This window comes from Phyllobates terribilis, unplaced genomic scaffold (genome assembly GCF_046119375.1).
Source record: "Phyllobates terribilis strain yellow unplaced genomic scaffold, ASM4611937v1 Scaffold_5__5_contigs__length_657084704, whole genome shotgun sequence".
Classification (NCBI taxonomy): domain Eukaryota; kingdom Metazoa; phylum Chordata; class Amphibia; order Anura; family Dendrobatidae; genus Phyllobates; species Phyllobates terribilis.
In genome coordinates, this window is record NW_027362765.1 from 67,443,979 (window position 1) to 67,456,914 (window position 12,936).

The following is a 12,936-nucleotide window of genomic DNA, read 5'->3' on the forward strand; positions in this document are numbered from 1 at the left end:
GCAGAGGTGAGTGCTTGTTTGAATGCAGTGAAGTCATCTTGAGTATGTGTTTTCTTCCAACGCTGCTCCGCAACCCTGGACACTTGTCAAAGTCGAAGCTGTTTAGTGAGGTTGTCGTACCAGGGTTGCCTGTTGACTCGTCGCGCCCTTCCATGCACAAGAGGGGCGAGTCAATAGCTGATGCGAGAGGGGCATTGTAGAAAGCGGTGGCGCTGTCTGGTCATGGAGTCAGGATATGGATGTCAGTGGTGGAACAGAGTCAGAGAGTGTGTGTGTGTCTAGATGTGTAAGGTTTCTGTGGGGGTGTGCTAGTTGCCGGACATGGGAGACAGGTGAGGAGGACAGGGATGAGAATGTGAGTAGATGGTGGTCAGATAGGGGTAGGGGGGAGGTTGTGAGGTTAGATAGGGAGCAGAGTTGGGTGAAGATCAGGTCTAGTGTGTGTTCGTCTGTGTGGGTGGCTGAGGAGGACCACGGAGTACGTCCAAAGGATGAAGTATGCTGACTGGCGAGTGTCAGTGGGTATGTTGAAATCGCCCATGATGATTGTGGGAATGTCAGCAGCGAGAAAGTAAAGAAGCCAGGAGGAGAATTGGTCAATAAAGGCAGTGATCGGGTCCGGAGTTCGGTATATGACAGCCACTTGGAGGTTGGAGGGAGAGTAAATGCGGACAGAGTGGACTTCAAAAGAAGGGAGAATAAGGGAGGGAAGAGGAGGAGTAGGGCTAAAGGTGCAGTTGTTAGAGAGGAGAAGACCCACTCCTCCACCATGTCTGTTACCAGGGCATCCCTTTAAAAGCCAGACCCGTCTGTGTCAGACTTGGATCCCTTGATTTATGGAGCTCTGGCCAGCACATTAGGTGTTATGGAGTGGAGGAGTCACAGGGACACTGCTCACAGAAGCATGGGTGGAGGGGGGGGGGGGGTAATTAGGACACAAAGGCTAAATGAGTTCAGGAAACAGACAGCTAGGGACCAGTGTGTATTAGGATCAAAGGATTGAGGTGATCCACATGCAGATTGGACCGAACATACCAAGGACAGATAGAATGAAATTAGCAGGGGTCTGTGGATACACAGCAGATAATGGATACAGGGAACATACCGGGAGACAGACAGATACAGTTTGGAAAAGACAGTCAGATATGCAGCATGGGGTTTGCAAGGTAGGATCAGATGACGTACCTGTGGGTGAAGCTGAATATTTAAATCTACTCTTTTCCACCCACCTGCACTCCAGGACCCGTCGTCTGTTCATTGTGCTACATCCCTCCTGCAAATAATTTTTGATACCTTAAATAAAGACTTTGAAGTTTGAAGAATCGGTGAGTGCTACTTCTACTCTCTTTTTTACTATGATATATGGACTGTTTTCCACTAGTAAGCACTCGTAAGTTCTGTTGGCGATAATCTTGCTCTGAACCAAATCAGTCTGTTAAGGGCGTGCGCGGTTTTCTTTCTCTGTAGCAGCGTTCAGTTGTCCCTACCCCTGGATCCTTGGAACGCAAGCGCAAATACGCTGCCACCCATCCACAGGCCACAATACTAAACTGACACATTTCTCGACTGCTAGCACTAAAATTTTTGCCTTTTAGGCTCACGGAGGCAGAAGCTTTCTGCAACCTCATGGCAGCAGCTATCCCTCGGTTCTCAGTCCCCAGCCGCCACTATTTCGCCTGGTGTCCTGTCCCCACCTTACAAAAGCACGTGTCCCAGAACATTTCCCGTGCCCTCAATAATGCAGTTACTGGGAAGGACCCTCTAACCACAAACACGTGGACAAGTGATTGTAGCCAAGGACGGTACATCTCATTGATGGCTCACTGGGTTAATATTGTTTACATCTGGACACCGTCGGACCCTGGGACAGAACACGTCCTCCCGATGCAGAGGATTGCAGGTCATGGGTCAGTCACGGTTGCCCCCACATTCTACAGCTCCTGCACCACCACCTCCTCCTCTTCAGCCTCCATCTCCATCACCGGATTCATTTTTTTAGGAGATATTCCAGATTATGTAATTAAACTTCTTGGTTGCCAATAACAATATGCAGGACTGTATGCTTAGGTGACAAACCGCACACCCCTGCAGAGTTGTTGAAAGCTGTAACAGAGAAGAAAGACCTATGGCTGTCACCACTAAACCTACAGCCAGGCATGGTCGTGTGTGACTGGCCGTAACCTGGTGGCGGCTCTGAAGCTGGGCAAGCTTGCACAAGTACCATGCCTGGCCCATGTCCTCAATCTAGTGGTTCAGCGGTTTCTCAAAACCTACCCGGATGTGCCTGAGCTGCTTGTGAAAGTACGACTTATGTTTGCCCATTTCTGAAAGTCACCTACAGCTTTCCCTGCCCTCGCCATGCTTCAGCAGAGTTTGCAGCTTCCAGCTCACGGACTGGTGTGCGATGTCACCAAACGTTGGAAATTAACGTAGCAGATGTTTGGAATGATTTGTGAGCAGCAGAGGGCAGTTGTTGAGTACCAACTTCAACACGCCCATCGGAATTCAGGTCAGTCTGCGCACATAATAGCTGATGACTGGGCATGGATGTCTAACATCTGTGCTGTCCTCCAAAACTTTAAGGATTCCACAAAGATGGAGATCGGCGATCACGCCCTAATTAGCATCACCATCCCACTTCACGGTCTACTGAAATGTTCGCTGCTCACAATTAAAGAGGAGGCATTGCAGGTGGAGCACGATGAGATGGACAAGGAACTATCCAGGGTGATGCTACACAGCCCAGCCTCATCTCAATGTACATTGGGTGATAATGAGGAGGAAGAGAATGAGAACATGGATAGGGAAGTCTTGGCTGTTGGCATTCTGGCACACATGGCTGCCTTTATGTTCCGCTGCCTTTACTGTGACCCTCACTTTATACGCATTTTGGGAATTACAGAAAACTGGCGCGGCACGAGAGAAGTCTTGGAGACGGAGGTGTGAGGTTCTGATTAAGGAGGATGTTAGTCTTAGATCAATGGCAGAACGGAGGGCACAGGAGGGTTGATAGACAGAAATCAGGGATGAGATATAGGGCCATGCAGAACTGTGTAGAGCTTGGTGGGAGAGATGAGTTTGTATTGTATTCTGTAATAAATGAGTAACCTAACCAGTGTAATGACTGGCACAGAGTAGAGGCATTGGTGAAGCGTCTTGATAGAAATGCGACCCTGGCTCCTGCATTCAGAATGGATTGGAGACGAGAGAGATTGTTTACAGAGAGACCGATTAGAAGAGAGCTGCAGTAGTGAATAAGAACGACAGTAAGAGTTATTGCAGTATCAAAGGTGAGAAAAGGTCGTATTTTGGAGATGTTTTTAAGGTGCCATTGACATGAGTGAGTGATTTTCCATGGGGAATAAAGGAAAGTGGCTTCTCAAATATGACTCCAAGACAGCAGGCGTGCCGAGTGGGAGTTATGGTGGCACCACCTTAGAGGAAATTGCAAAGTCAGGTATAGGTAGGTTAGTAAAAGTCTGGAAAACGTAGGTTAGTAAAAGTCAGGAATAGGTAGGTTAGTAAAAGTCAGGAATAGGTAGGTTAGTAGAGGGAGGAAAAGGAAGGAGTTCATTTTTGGAGATATTCAGTTCAGGCCCTTGATGCATTATTAAAAAAAAATATTCCCATCGGACAACACTGGCGGCATAGGTCACAGATGGGAATTGGACAACCAAGGAGTACAGGTGAGGTAGACACAAACCAGATGTGGCAGAGGCAGGGGAACGCTGTCAAAGGTCTGGGACAGTTTTCTCAGACTCTCCGAGCGCCCAGGCCCTGATACATGGAGTACTCTGAGAAGGAGGGAAAAGTTTTTGAAGATGCTGAAGGACTACCTTGGCGACCATACCAGCGTCCTCCATGATTCCTCTCTGTGCCTTACAACTGTTGGGTATCCAAGCTGGACATGTGGCATGAACTGTCTCTGTATGTTTTGGAGGTTATGGCCGCTATAATTTCCTCAAAGATGGTTTTTAATGCTGCCGGGGGCATTATAACTGATAAGCACATTCGCCTGTCAACTGAAAATGCTGACAGGCTGACTCTTATCAAAATGAAAAAGGGCTGGATTGGGCCAGACTTCTCAACACCACCTGATGATAGCATCAAACATAAACTCCAGTGGTTGTTTTTTATGGGGTCTATTCCCATTCACCCCTTCACACCCAGACATGGGTAATATATACTGTACGTCTCAGGATTTCTTCTATTTTATGTCGCCCTCCTCCTTCTCATCCTCCACCACCATATCACCAGGGTGACCATCATGCAACGCTCACATAATTTTTGAAGGGTGTTCATGATGCGCGTAGGAACTATTTTTAGAGGCCTACCTCTAACTTCATATATAATATATATGTATAGTATACCCCACAGGGGTCAACGTTTTTCAGCCCATGCACTTAGTGCATGGGCATTACCAGTCTAGGAGACTCACTCCTTAATTATAGAAAAGACATTTTTAACTGTGGCCCTCCACTACTGTGATGAAGCAGCTGTGAATATATTCAAGGTAATCCCCTGTCAATCACTGTGCACTACGTGACTGTGATTCGAGATCTCCATGTTCAATATAATTCAACACTGCAACTTGCAAAGGAGGGGGCCGACAAGCGTGAGTGACAGTCCCCTCAGCAGCTGCAAGCAGCTGCACAGGATTTGTCCCTTCCCATCCCCCATACCATGTGCTTCTATTGTTCAAGAAAATATAATTCAACATCAAATTAGAGAAGGCGATACATCCAAGTGATACACAAAATAAATTTTCGGAAACTTAAAAGAATGGAGAATATCACCATTCCTTTCTTCACCGCCCAGCAAACAAGAATAGGGAGATATGCGGCACAGCCTTTCAGAAACCCCCAGGGCCACTGTGTTTGGTCTCCACGCGTAGCAGGGGCCCGGCTGGGTCCATTGACACCTGAATCGGTTCCCTAAGACCATCCAGTAAGGAGGTATAGCCCATTTTAGTTTTGGGAGTCTCTTAACTAAGAGAGACCAGGGGCGGAGATTTGGGCGTAGCCACAAGGCCGGATTGGGAGTGAGCCACAGGGGTTAAGTACTCCAGGAACCCTGACATCATCGTCTTTTTTCCTGGGGAGATTGTGACATCAAGACGTATGGGGAAAAGTCCATCCACCAAGTGAGGGCCCACAGCCTACCATGTGGCAGCCCTTCCCCCAAAACCCAGGCCTTTCCATCTAAACTGGTAATTGACTCTTAAAGGGAATCTGTCACCCCCTGGGACCTTTCAGACCGCTGATATGGGCATACAGGTGATAGAAATGTGAATCTATACTTACCTGTATGGCCCATATTAGCGTTCTGGTTGCTGTGTAATAGCAGAAATAATTTGATAAATAAGGTAAGCTTAGCATCCCCCGGTCGCCAAGAATTGCCCGCCTACTAGCCCTATTTCCATACTCGCCCAACCTCCCCTGTAAGTCACAGGGCCCTGTGACATGCAGTTCCTGGCCAGATCCCGCGCCTGCGTTGTTTACTCTGTACGGACGGCGCTCTTCTCCCTGCCGTCAGTGTAGTGTTGTGCAGCAGGGAACTTGCACGCAGGCAGCGGTGAGTCACTCTGCCTTCCCAGCGCCTGCTGGAGGTGCAGTATCTGAAACAACGGATACTGGAAGCCTGTGCTAGCATTTTTTCTGCGGTGTTGCTATCAGTGTGTCAAGAGTGGGAGAAGAGAGTTGCATTGACAATCCAACACAATGGGCAACACTTTGAACACATTTTATAAGTGGTCATAAACTTGTAAAAAACTCATGAAAGAATAAAGTTACGTTAAAACCAAGCACACCATTGTTTTCCTTATGAAATTCTCAATAGGTTTGAAGTGTCACATGACCTTCTTCCCACTGAAAAAAATAAAGTTGGATCCAAAATGGCCACCATGGTCACCACCCATCTGGAAAAGGTTTCCCCCTCCCATATACTAATGTGCCACAAACAGGAAGTTGATATCACCAGCCATTTAATTTAGGTGTATCCATATAAATGCCCCACCTTGTATATATTTTATTATTTATTTGGCCTTATACACAAGTCATTACCCTGCAAAGAATGTTTATTAACATTTCTTCCAGGAAAATCCATTTTAGCTTAGTTTTTTGTATGTTTTATTGTCAGTACGTAAAAGTGGCTTAATACTCTGACAACATTGTTCATAGATCTGGTATTGGTCAGCGACCAACTCTGAATAGGTTTGAACATACAACTAGCTTAGTTTAAATGGAGTATATTTGACACGCTCCCAAAAATTTCAGGATTATTACTGCAGTAAAATGGCATCATGTCTGATGACCATGGTTTTAGGCAGTGGCCTATTAGTATGTTATTGGTCAGCGACCAAGTGTGAATAGGTTTGAACAACACACAATTGGCAAACTTTAAATGGAATGCAATATCTGGCATGCTTCCAAAAAAATTCTGGATTGTTAGCGAAGTAATATCTGATCCTGTCTGATGACCACGGTTTTAGACAGTGGCGTTACAGATATGGTATTGGTCAGCAACTAAGTGTGAATAGGTTGAACAAAACACAACTGGCAGACTTTAAATGGAGTGTGTCAGGGAGATATTAATGTCAGGGAGATATTAAAATATTAACCCTCCCCCCCCCCCCCCCCTGAAGTCCTCCTCACCTCTCCCTTATCCATCATTTGTCAGGAGACCAGAGTTGACACTCCACGCAGCGGTCTGTGTGCAAGTCTCAGCACACAGAAAAAGCGGCTAATTAGCCAGATGCTGGCACGAAGAGAAGGCTACAGGACCCACTTAACATACGAATGCATTTCCTCTTAACACAGACCTGGGATAGATTGACACCTTCTCGCAGGTCAGAGTTTGAAGGAAAGAGGAAATGACTCGTCAAGTTCAAAGGCACTCACATATAATTAGGACAATTTCCCATCTACAGATTGCAGGATTTTCGGCACCGATACGAAATATGGAATGTTGTAAATTCTGTACGTCCGATAATAACGGGACCTATATTTTTAGTAGCAGGGAAAGCCACGTAACGTATGCATATTTTCTTATTGCTGTAAGCCAAACCAGGGAGCTGTGGCACAAAAGTGGCAAAAGAGCAGACTGCAACTATATCATGTGATGTCTCTAAATGAAGGTAAAATCATAATAGAAAATATGGTACCACTTTTGGGCTTCTGGGATCAACCAGCGATAAGTTATCACAAAAAACAGATTTTTAATTCAAACCTGAAGGATGGAGTCCCAGCCCCTGTGATGTCGGCACAAGGGGGTGTGGACAGGTCTCTCCCTTAAGCATAAAATAGTTTGCTGAGGTTAGAGATTCATTCATTGCCAGAGGGGTATAAGGACTATAAGCAACGGATCCTGTTCGATAAGTCTAATCAAATCAGGGAGCCCCTCCTCCACCTATATTGAATCGTCTCAGCGATCGTATAGTAAATTTCTTCCTTAATCCTTACTATATTTTGTGTAACTGCTTATGTATTGTAATGTCTCCTTTGTAAAATCCTTTTATATATTTTTCTTAAACACTGCCTCCCTTTTGGATTAAATATAAAATTTAATAGTTCTGTTTCTTTTGTCCTGTAATCATTCCCTTCCCCAAAGCCATATACGCTACCAGACCGCAGGCGTCCGCCCAGGTCTGTATTATATTTCATATCTGGACGGTGGTGGCTGCGAATAATATTAATTGGGCTATCGTGAAGCTGACAGTAACTGTACGCAGGGCGTAAAGTGTGACGCCATACGCTCACTGTTCGCTTGCCGATACCCAAGAAGTGAGTAGTCTGGATCTTGTGCTGGCAATTCCGGACAAAATCCATGACACAATGACGGCACGGTGAGATATTGCGTGATCTCCCCGGTGTCGTCACTGTGGAATACTTGACAAAGTGTAATATTTGTCACGCTGCAAAAAATGTTACGATTATTACGGCAGTAATATGGGATCACGTCTGATGATGGACAAGTTTCTCTGCTTCTACAATACAGCAATGCAAATAAAATAAAAAAAAATCTGGCTGTATACTGCTAACAAGTAAATGGAGCAGTAAAATTGTGTACTGTAATGCTTTTTAAGCAAATAATCAGAATTAAGAGCAAAAAAAATTAGCCCTGATATCTAAGGCTATGGATATCTGTAACAGCAGCAGACAGAACGTGCAATGGACCCTATTCAGTTTTATACAGTGTCCACAAACTCTGCCTGCCTAACTCCTGCTATCACCAGTAATATATACAGCTGGATTAGTCCTCAGAAGGACTGTTATTTCAGATGGATATATATCTTGCTGTGCAATACCTATACTTAACTAATAAACCGCCAATTCTGTCCTTCACTCAGCAGCACCTCTTCCTAATCTGCCTGTTTCCGGGGTAGACTGTGACGAGCATAGGGTCACCAGGTCTTATATAGACCCGATGATGCTATGAGGCCAGCCAATCACTGTAATGCCACAACCAACATGGCTACGGAATTACAGCGAGTGTCAGGCAATCCCTGCATGTAAATTGGCTCTCTAAAGAGCGCCAAACTTGCGGGGCGGGGAACCGAACTCTCGCCCAAGCATCCCGGAAATACTCGTCGAGCAGTGAGATGTTCGGGCAAGTAGCGAGAAGTGGCGAGCACGCTCGCTCATCACTACTAGGGACCTGTAAAATTGAAAAGATTTTTAAAATGTTTGTGGTAAATTTAGTTTTTTACTCAAATTAATCATTTCAGAGAGTGCCCCATCCAAAAATCAAAAATATATATTTTTGCTTGCAATAAGGAATACCCTATTGCTTACCCACTAATTTTAACTTTTGTCTGTATTACTGGGAATATCCATACCCTTTTTTTATGAATTGTATCTAATAAAGTTTCCAATTTTTAATAACTGGAATAATTATTTTTGTCCTGGCACATATCCCCTTTTTGGTTTTCTCGATTTTATGCAGGGATTTACTGGGCCAATGACATTTATTGGGATTACAATTTTCGGTAGCTAATATAAATGTTCTATCATTAGTCATTATCTGTTACTGACGTCCCGGTTCTGCCGTCCCGATCTTTGTGGATGTTCCCTGCACTTTATAACTTTGTTTCCCTTTATGGAATATTTAACAAAGATTCAGATAATTTAGGTTTTTCTTTTAGATTTGTTCTGTGTTTTTGGTGCTGGATTGGAGACATTGTGATAAATCTCTGTATGTGACTATAATGTGATTGTGTGTTATACCGGGGGCAGGACGGGGCCATGACTGGATGTAGTGATCATGTGAAGCCGGTAACAGCTCCGGAGATTTCTTACATGGGATCTTTATGATGTTACATAGTCATCTTCTCCCCATTCAGGTCCCTACAATATCGGATCCTCTCAGTGGAGATCTTCTATATAAGAGAATTTTCCTGATTGACCATCAAGGATGGATAGGGACAGGGACAAGATGGCGGAGAGGATATTACACCTCACCCTAGAGATCCTCTTCCGGCTTACTGGAGAGGTGAGAGATTCTGATGACGTCACATTACATCATTCTTATCTATGGGAATAACAGATGGACAGAACTGGAGAGGTGAGGACTCTGGAAATGTCTGTAGTGAGATTTATTAATGTGTCTCTCCATAACCAGGATTACACAATAGTGAAGAAGACCTCTAGTGAGCGCTGTCAGGACCCTGTGTCTGAGGGATGGGGAAGACCCCTGAGCCCAATCACAGGGCCTCCACCTCACCCCCTGATACATGAGGACATCAATGACCAGAAGATCCTAGAACTCACCTGCAAGATGATTGAACTGCTGGCTGGAGAGGTGACACTGCTGGGAATGCTGGGACATTATACAGTAACGCTATGAAGGGATCGGGGGATGACGGTATCATTGTATGTGTCAGGTTCCTATAAGGTGTCAGGATGTCAGCATCTATTTCTCCATGGAGGAGTGGGAGTATTTAGAAACGACACAAAGATCTGTACAAGGACATCATGATGGAGGTTCCCCAGCCCCTCACATCACCAGGTAATAGACAGGACCAAATACACACGGCCTATAATTATGTGTATGTAAAGAATAAATTTACTCCCTGTACATGTATCCTCCAGTTCCGTCCAGTAAGAGGACAACACCAGAGAGATGTCCCCATCCTTTTCTTCCACAAGACTGTGAACAAGAAGATCCCAATGTTCCCCAGGATCATCAGGTAGATGGAGAGAAGGTGTCATGAGATCTTCCCTATGATGTGTAGAAGGGTGTGAAGGTGTTGTATTCAATCTTGATTTACCCACAAGTATAAGGGTAGCGTCAGATGCTGTATAACTCGGACAAGGAGTGCATCACAATGCTCGGACTGGCTTGCGGCTCACCCGACCATGACAGCATGTGTTTCTATGCTACTGTCAGGCTCGGACCGCACACCTAATATCATGCCTCAAGTACCAACAATGAGCATAGCACAACCTCACTCTATAGAGTCCAACATAGGAAACATGCACTACAACTATAGTCTCTCCTCTGCCCAGCTGCCTACGCTTTTAACTATCACATTAAACTGATTATAATGAACCATAGTGTTAACCATATAATGACTCTACTTTTCATCATTGTCCTGTAATAACAATATATCCTGCAGCACCACAAATATACCTTTATGTCATACATAAATTCTCTTGAGGAGGTGCCAGGATCTTAGATTTCTTTACACCAGGAACATGACAGTGAGTTTCCCTTATTTTCCCGCCTTTACAGTCCTCAGATCTTAACCCTATAAAGCATCTGTGGGACGAGGTAGAATTGGTTGTCCAAAACATCTCAGCACTTTCATCTAATTTGCGGCAACTACAAGAACCTATCCTGGTGGCATGGGCCAGTATACCTGGGGAACAATCTCAGCACCTTGTACAATCTATGACGCAATTAATTGCTGAGGTTCTGAAGGGGAAAGAAGATCCTACATGTTACTTGTTGCGTGTCTCTAGTAATGTGGCCATTCAGTGTCTGCTTTATATCTGGTGGAGATGACAGGATAAAGCTGATCATAGACATTAGATGTTGTCTGGATCTTCTCACAATGTGGCCATTCAGTGTATGTTTTATATCTGGTGGAGATAACAGGATAAAGCTGATCATAGACATTAGATGTTGTCTGGATCTTCTCAAACGTCTCCATCTGTCTGTGACACTTAGAATATTTCTTTCAGGGTAAAGATCTGCCCCATATTAATACTACAGAGGGACATGTGAGGGGTGATGAGCGGTGTAAAGAGGAGATTCCTACAGATAACCGCACAGGTGAGTAGTGACCACTAAATGCTGAGAAGTCACAGGTTCTAATCAGTCACTGGATTGTAGAGTAAATTTAGATGTTTAGGGTTTTTTCGGTTGTGTTCACATGAAACTTTTGTTGTGGATGTAGGGGCTGATTCACTATAGGGTTACCCGGGACTATTCTTTTTTTTACAATGAGCTAAGAGCTATCATGCAGGTAGTCGCTTCCTACCTACCTTTTGTGCCTGCTGCCGATCTCTACTGACGCATAGCGGTCACAGACCGTTCTTACTGGTGATTCGGCTTCTCCTCTACTCTGCTCTGTTGATCGGGCGTGACTGCTGATGTCATGCTGATTGATAGTTTAACTACGGGAAGGCAGCTGTAAATCACCATGATATCGGAAGTCATGTCTTATCGACAGAGCAGCCAGAAGAAGGACTGCTCTGCTGACATGAAACAGCTGAATCACCGGCAGGAGCGGTCGGTGACCACTCTGACCCAGCGCTGAGTACAGCAGACAGGTAATTGTGCTAAGTAATTCTGAATTCACTCAGACGCACACACACTACTTCTTCTCAGTGGTGAGCTCCTCTGTGCGCCTTGACAGAAATGGTACCCAAGTTAACGACGGACTGGAGCAACATTTCTGATGGGTGTAAATTATGCCCCTAGCGATGAATTTGGCGGGCACCACAAGCCACGTTTCGCAAAAAGGTTACGACTCTTCAGTGTTTCACTCATTTTTTTTTGCAGCATTTTGGTTTCTGCACTGCATCCAGAGCACATTTCTGAGCTGCTGCAGAGGAGATAACTCTTTACTCACAGTCCTGTCCATCACAGGTCACTGTGCACAATGGATGTCTCTAAACATATTTTGAAGTATGTTAGTGTTGGTGACCTCTGATATATAAGGCAGAAACATTACCAGCCACAGGCTTCACTGTTATGTACAGGAGAATTTTCTCAGCCTAAAAACCTCAATAGCATTCTTCATTACATGTTATAATATACTGGTCTATACAGATATCTCTATATGCCAGTACATTAGAAGATACAATAAAGATGCAAAGCAATTACAATAAACATGACATACTTTGTGTAATCGTTACAATTATTTATGGTGATCGACAAATTGTGTGACTAAAAATGGTTGAATTTTTTTTTATTCAGGTCAGTTTGGACAACTATAAAATAAGATCATCATTGTACAACTTTGTTTTCTCAAAATGGACACATATTCGAATCCAGAAAGACCCCAATGTTCCTCTTGTATCTTTATCTGAGAGCTGCTTGTTCTTCACTGAGCAGTTGATAGGGGAAGTGTAAAGTTTCTACTCACTATGGTAGGCTCAGGAAGCGGTTTAAGTAAAAAGTCCAGGCTGGTTTATTACAATTACATAAACCATGCATCAAGGAAACTAAATAAATGGCCTTTCGGTGCAGGCAGGGGCGTACCGCCCATAGCGGCAGACTACGCGGCAGCTCGGGGCCTGGTGCCAGGGCTGTGGTTTTTTTTTTCTGCTGGCTGTAGCGTCTATGATTTTTTTTTCCGTATAACGTTCCTACCAGTCTTCGGAGGCAGTAGGACGGTGGAGCTTCATCATGATAGGCAACCTGAGAGAGTAACGAATGGTGTCACAGGAAAAGAGAGGTGGGGCTTTCAGTAATCCAATCCCGCTCTTT

At 44.7% G+C, this 12,936-nt stretch overlaps 1 protein-coding gene across 3 annotated transcripts in view; it reads left to right on the forward strand.

Annotated features, from left to right (window-relative positions):
• The window catches only part of LOC141270743 (uncharacterized), a 93,783-nt gene that overhangs the window by 49,948 nt on the left and 30,899 nt on the right, over nucleotides 1–12,936 (forward strand). For 2 of the 3 annotated variants that reach the window (XM_073680845.1, XM_073680846.1), the window contains 5 exons: nucleotides 9,341–9,489; nucleotides 9,619–9,798; nucleotides 9,881–10,005; nucleotides 10,089–10,186; nucleotides 11,184–11,274. The exons of the other annotated variant lie outside the window; for it this stretch is intronic. In XM_073680845.1, the coding sequence (XP_073536946.1) occupies nucleotides 9,972–10,005; nucleotides 10,089–10,186; nucleotides 11,184–11,274 (223 nt within the window). In that variant the 5' untranslated portion in view covers nucleotides 9,341–9,489; nucleotides 9,619–9,798; nucleotides 9,881–9,971. The remainder of the gene's footprint in view (nucleotides 1–9,340; nucleotides 9,490–9,618; nucleotides 9,799–9,880; nucleotides 10,006–10,088; nucleotides 10,187–11,183; nucleotides 11,275–12,936) is intronic. 3 annotated transcript variants of the gene reach the window in all.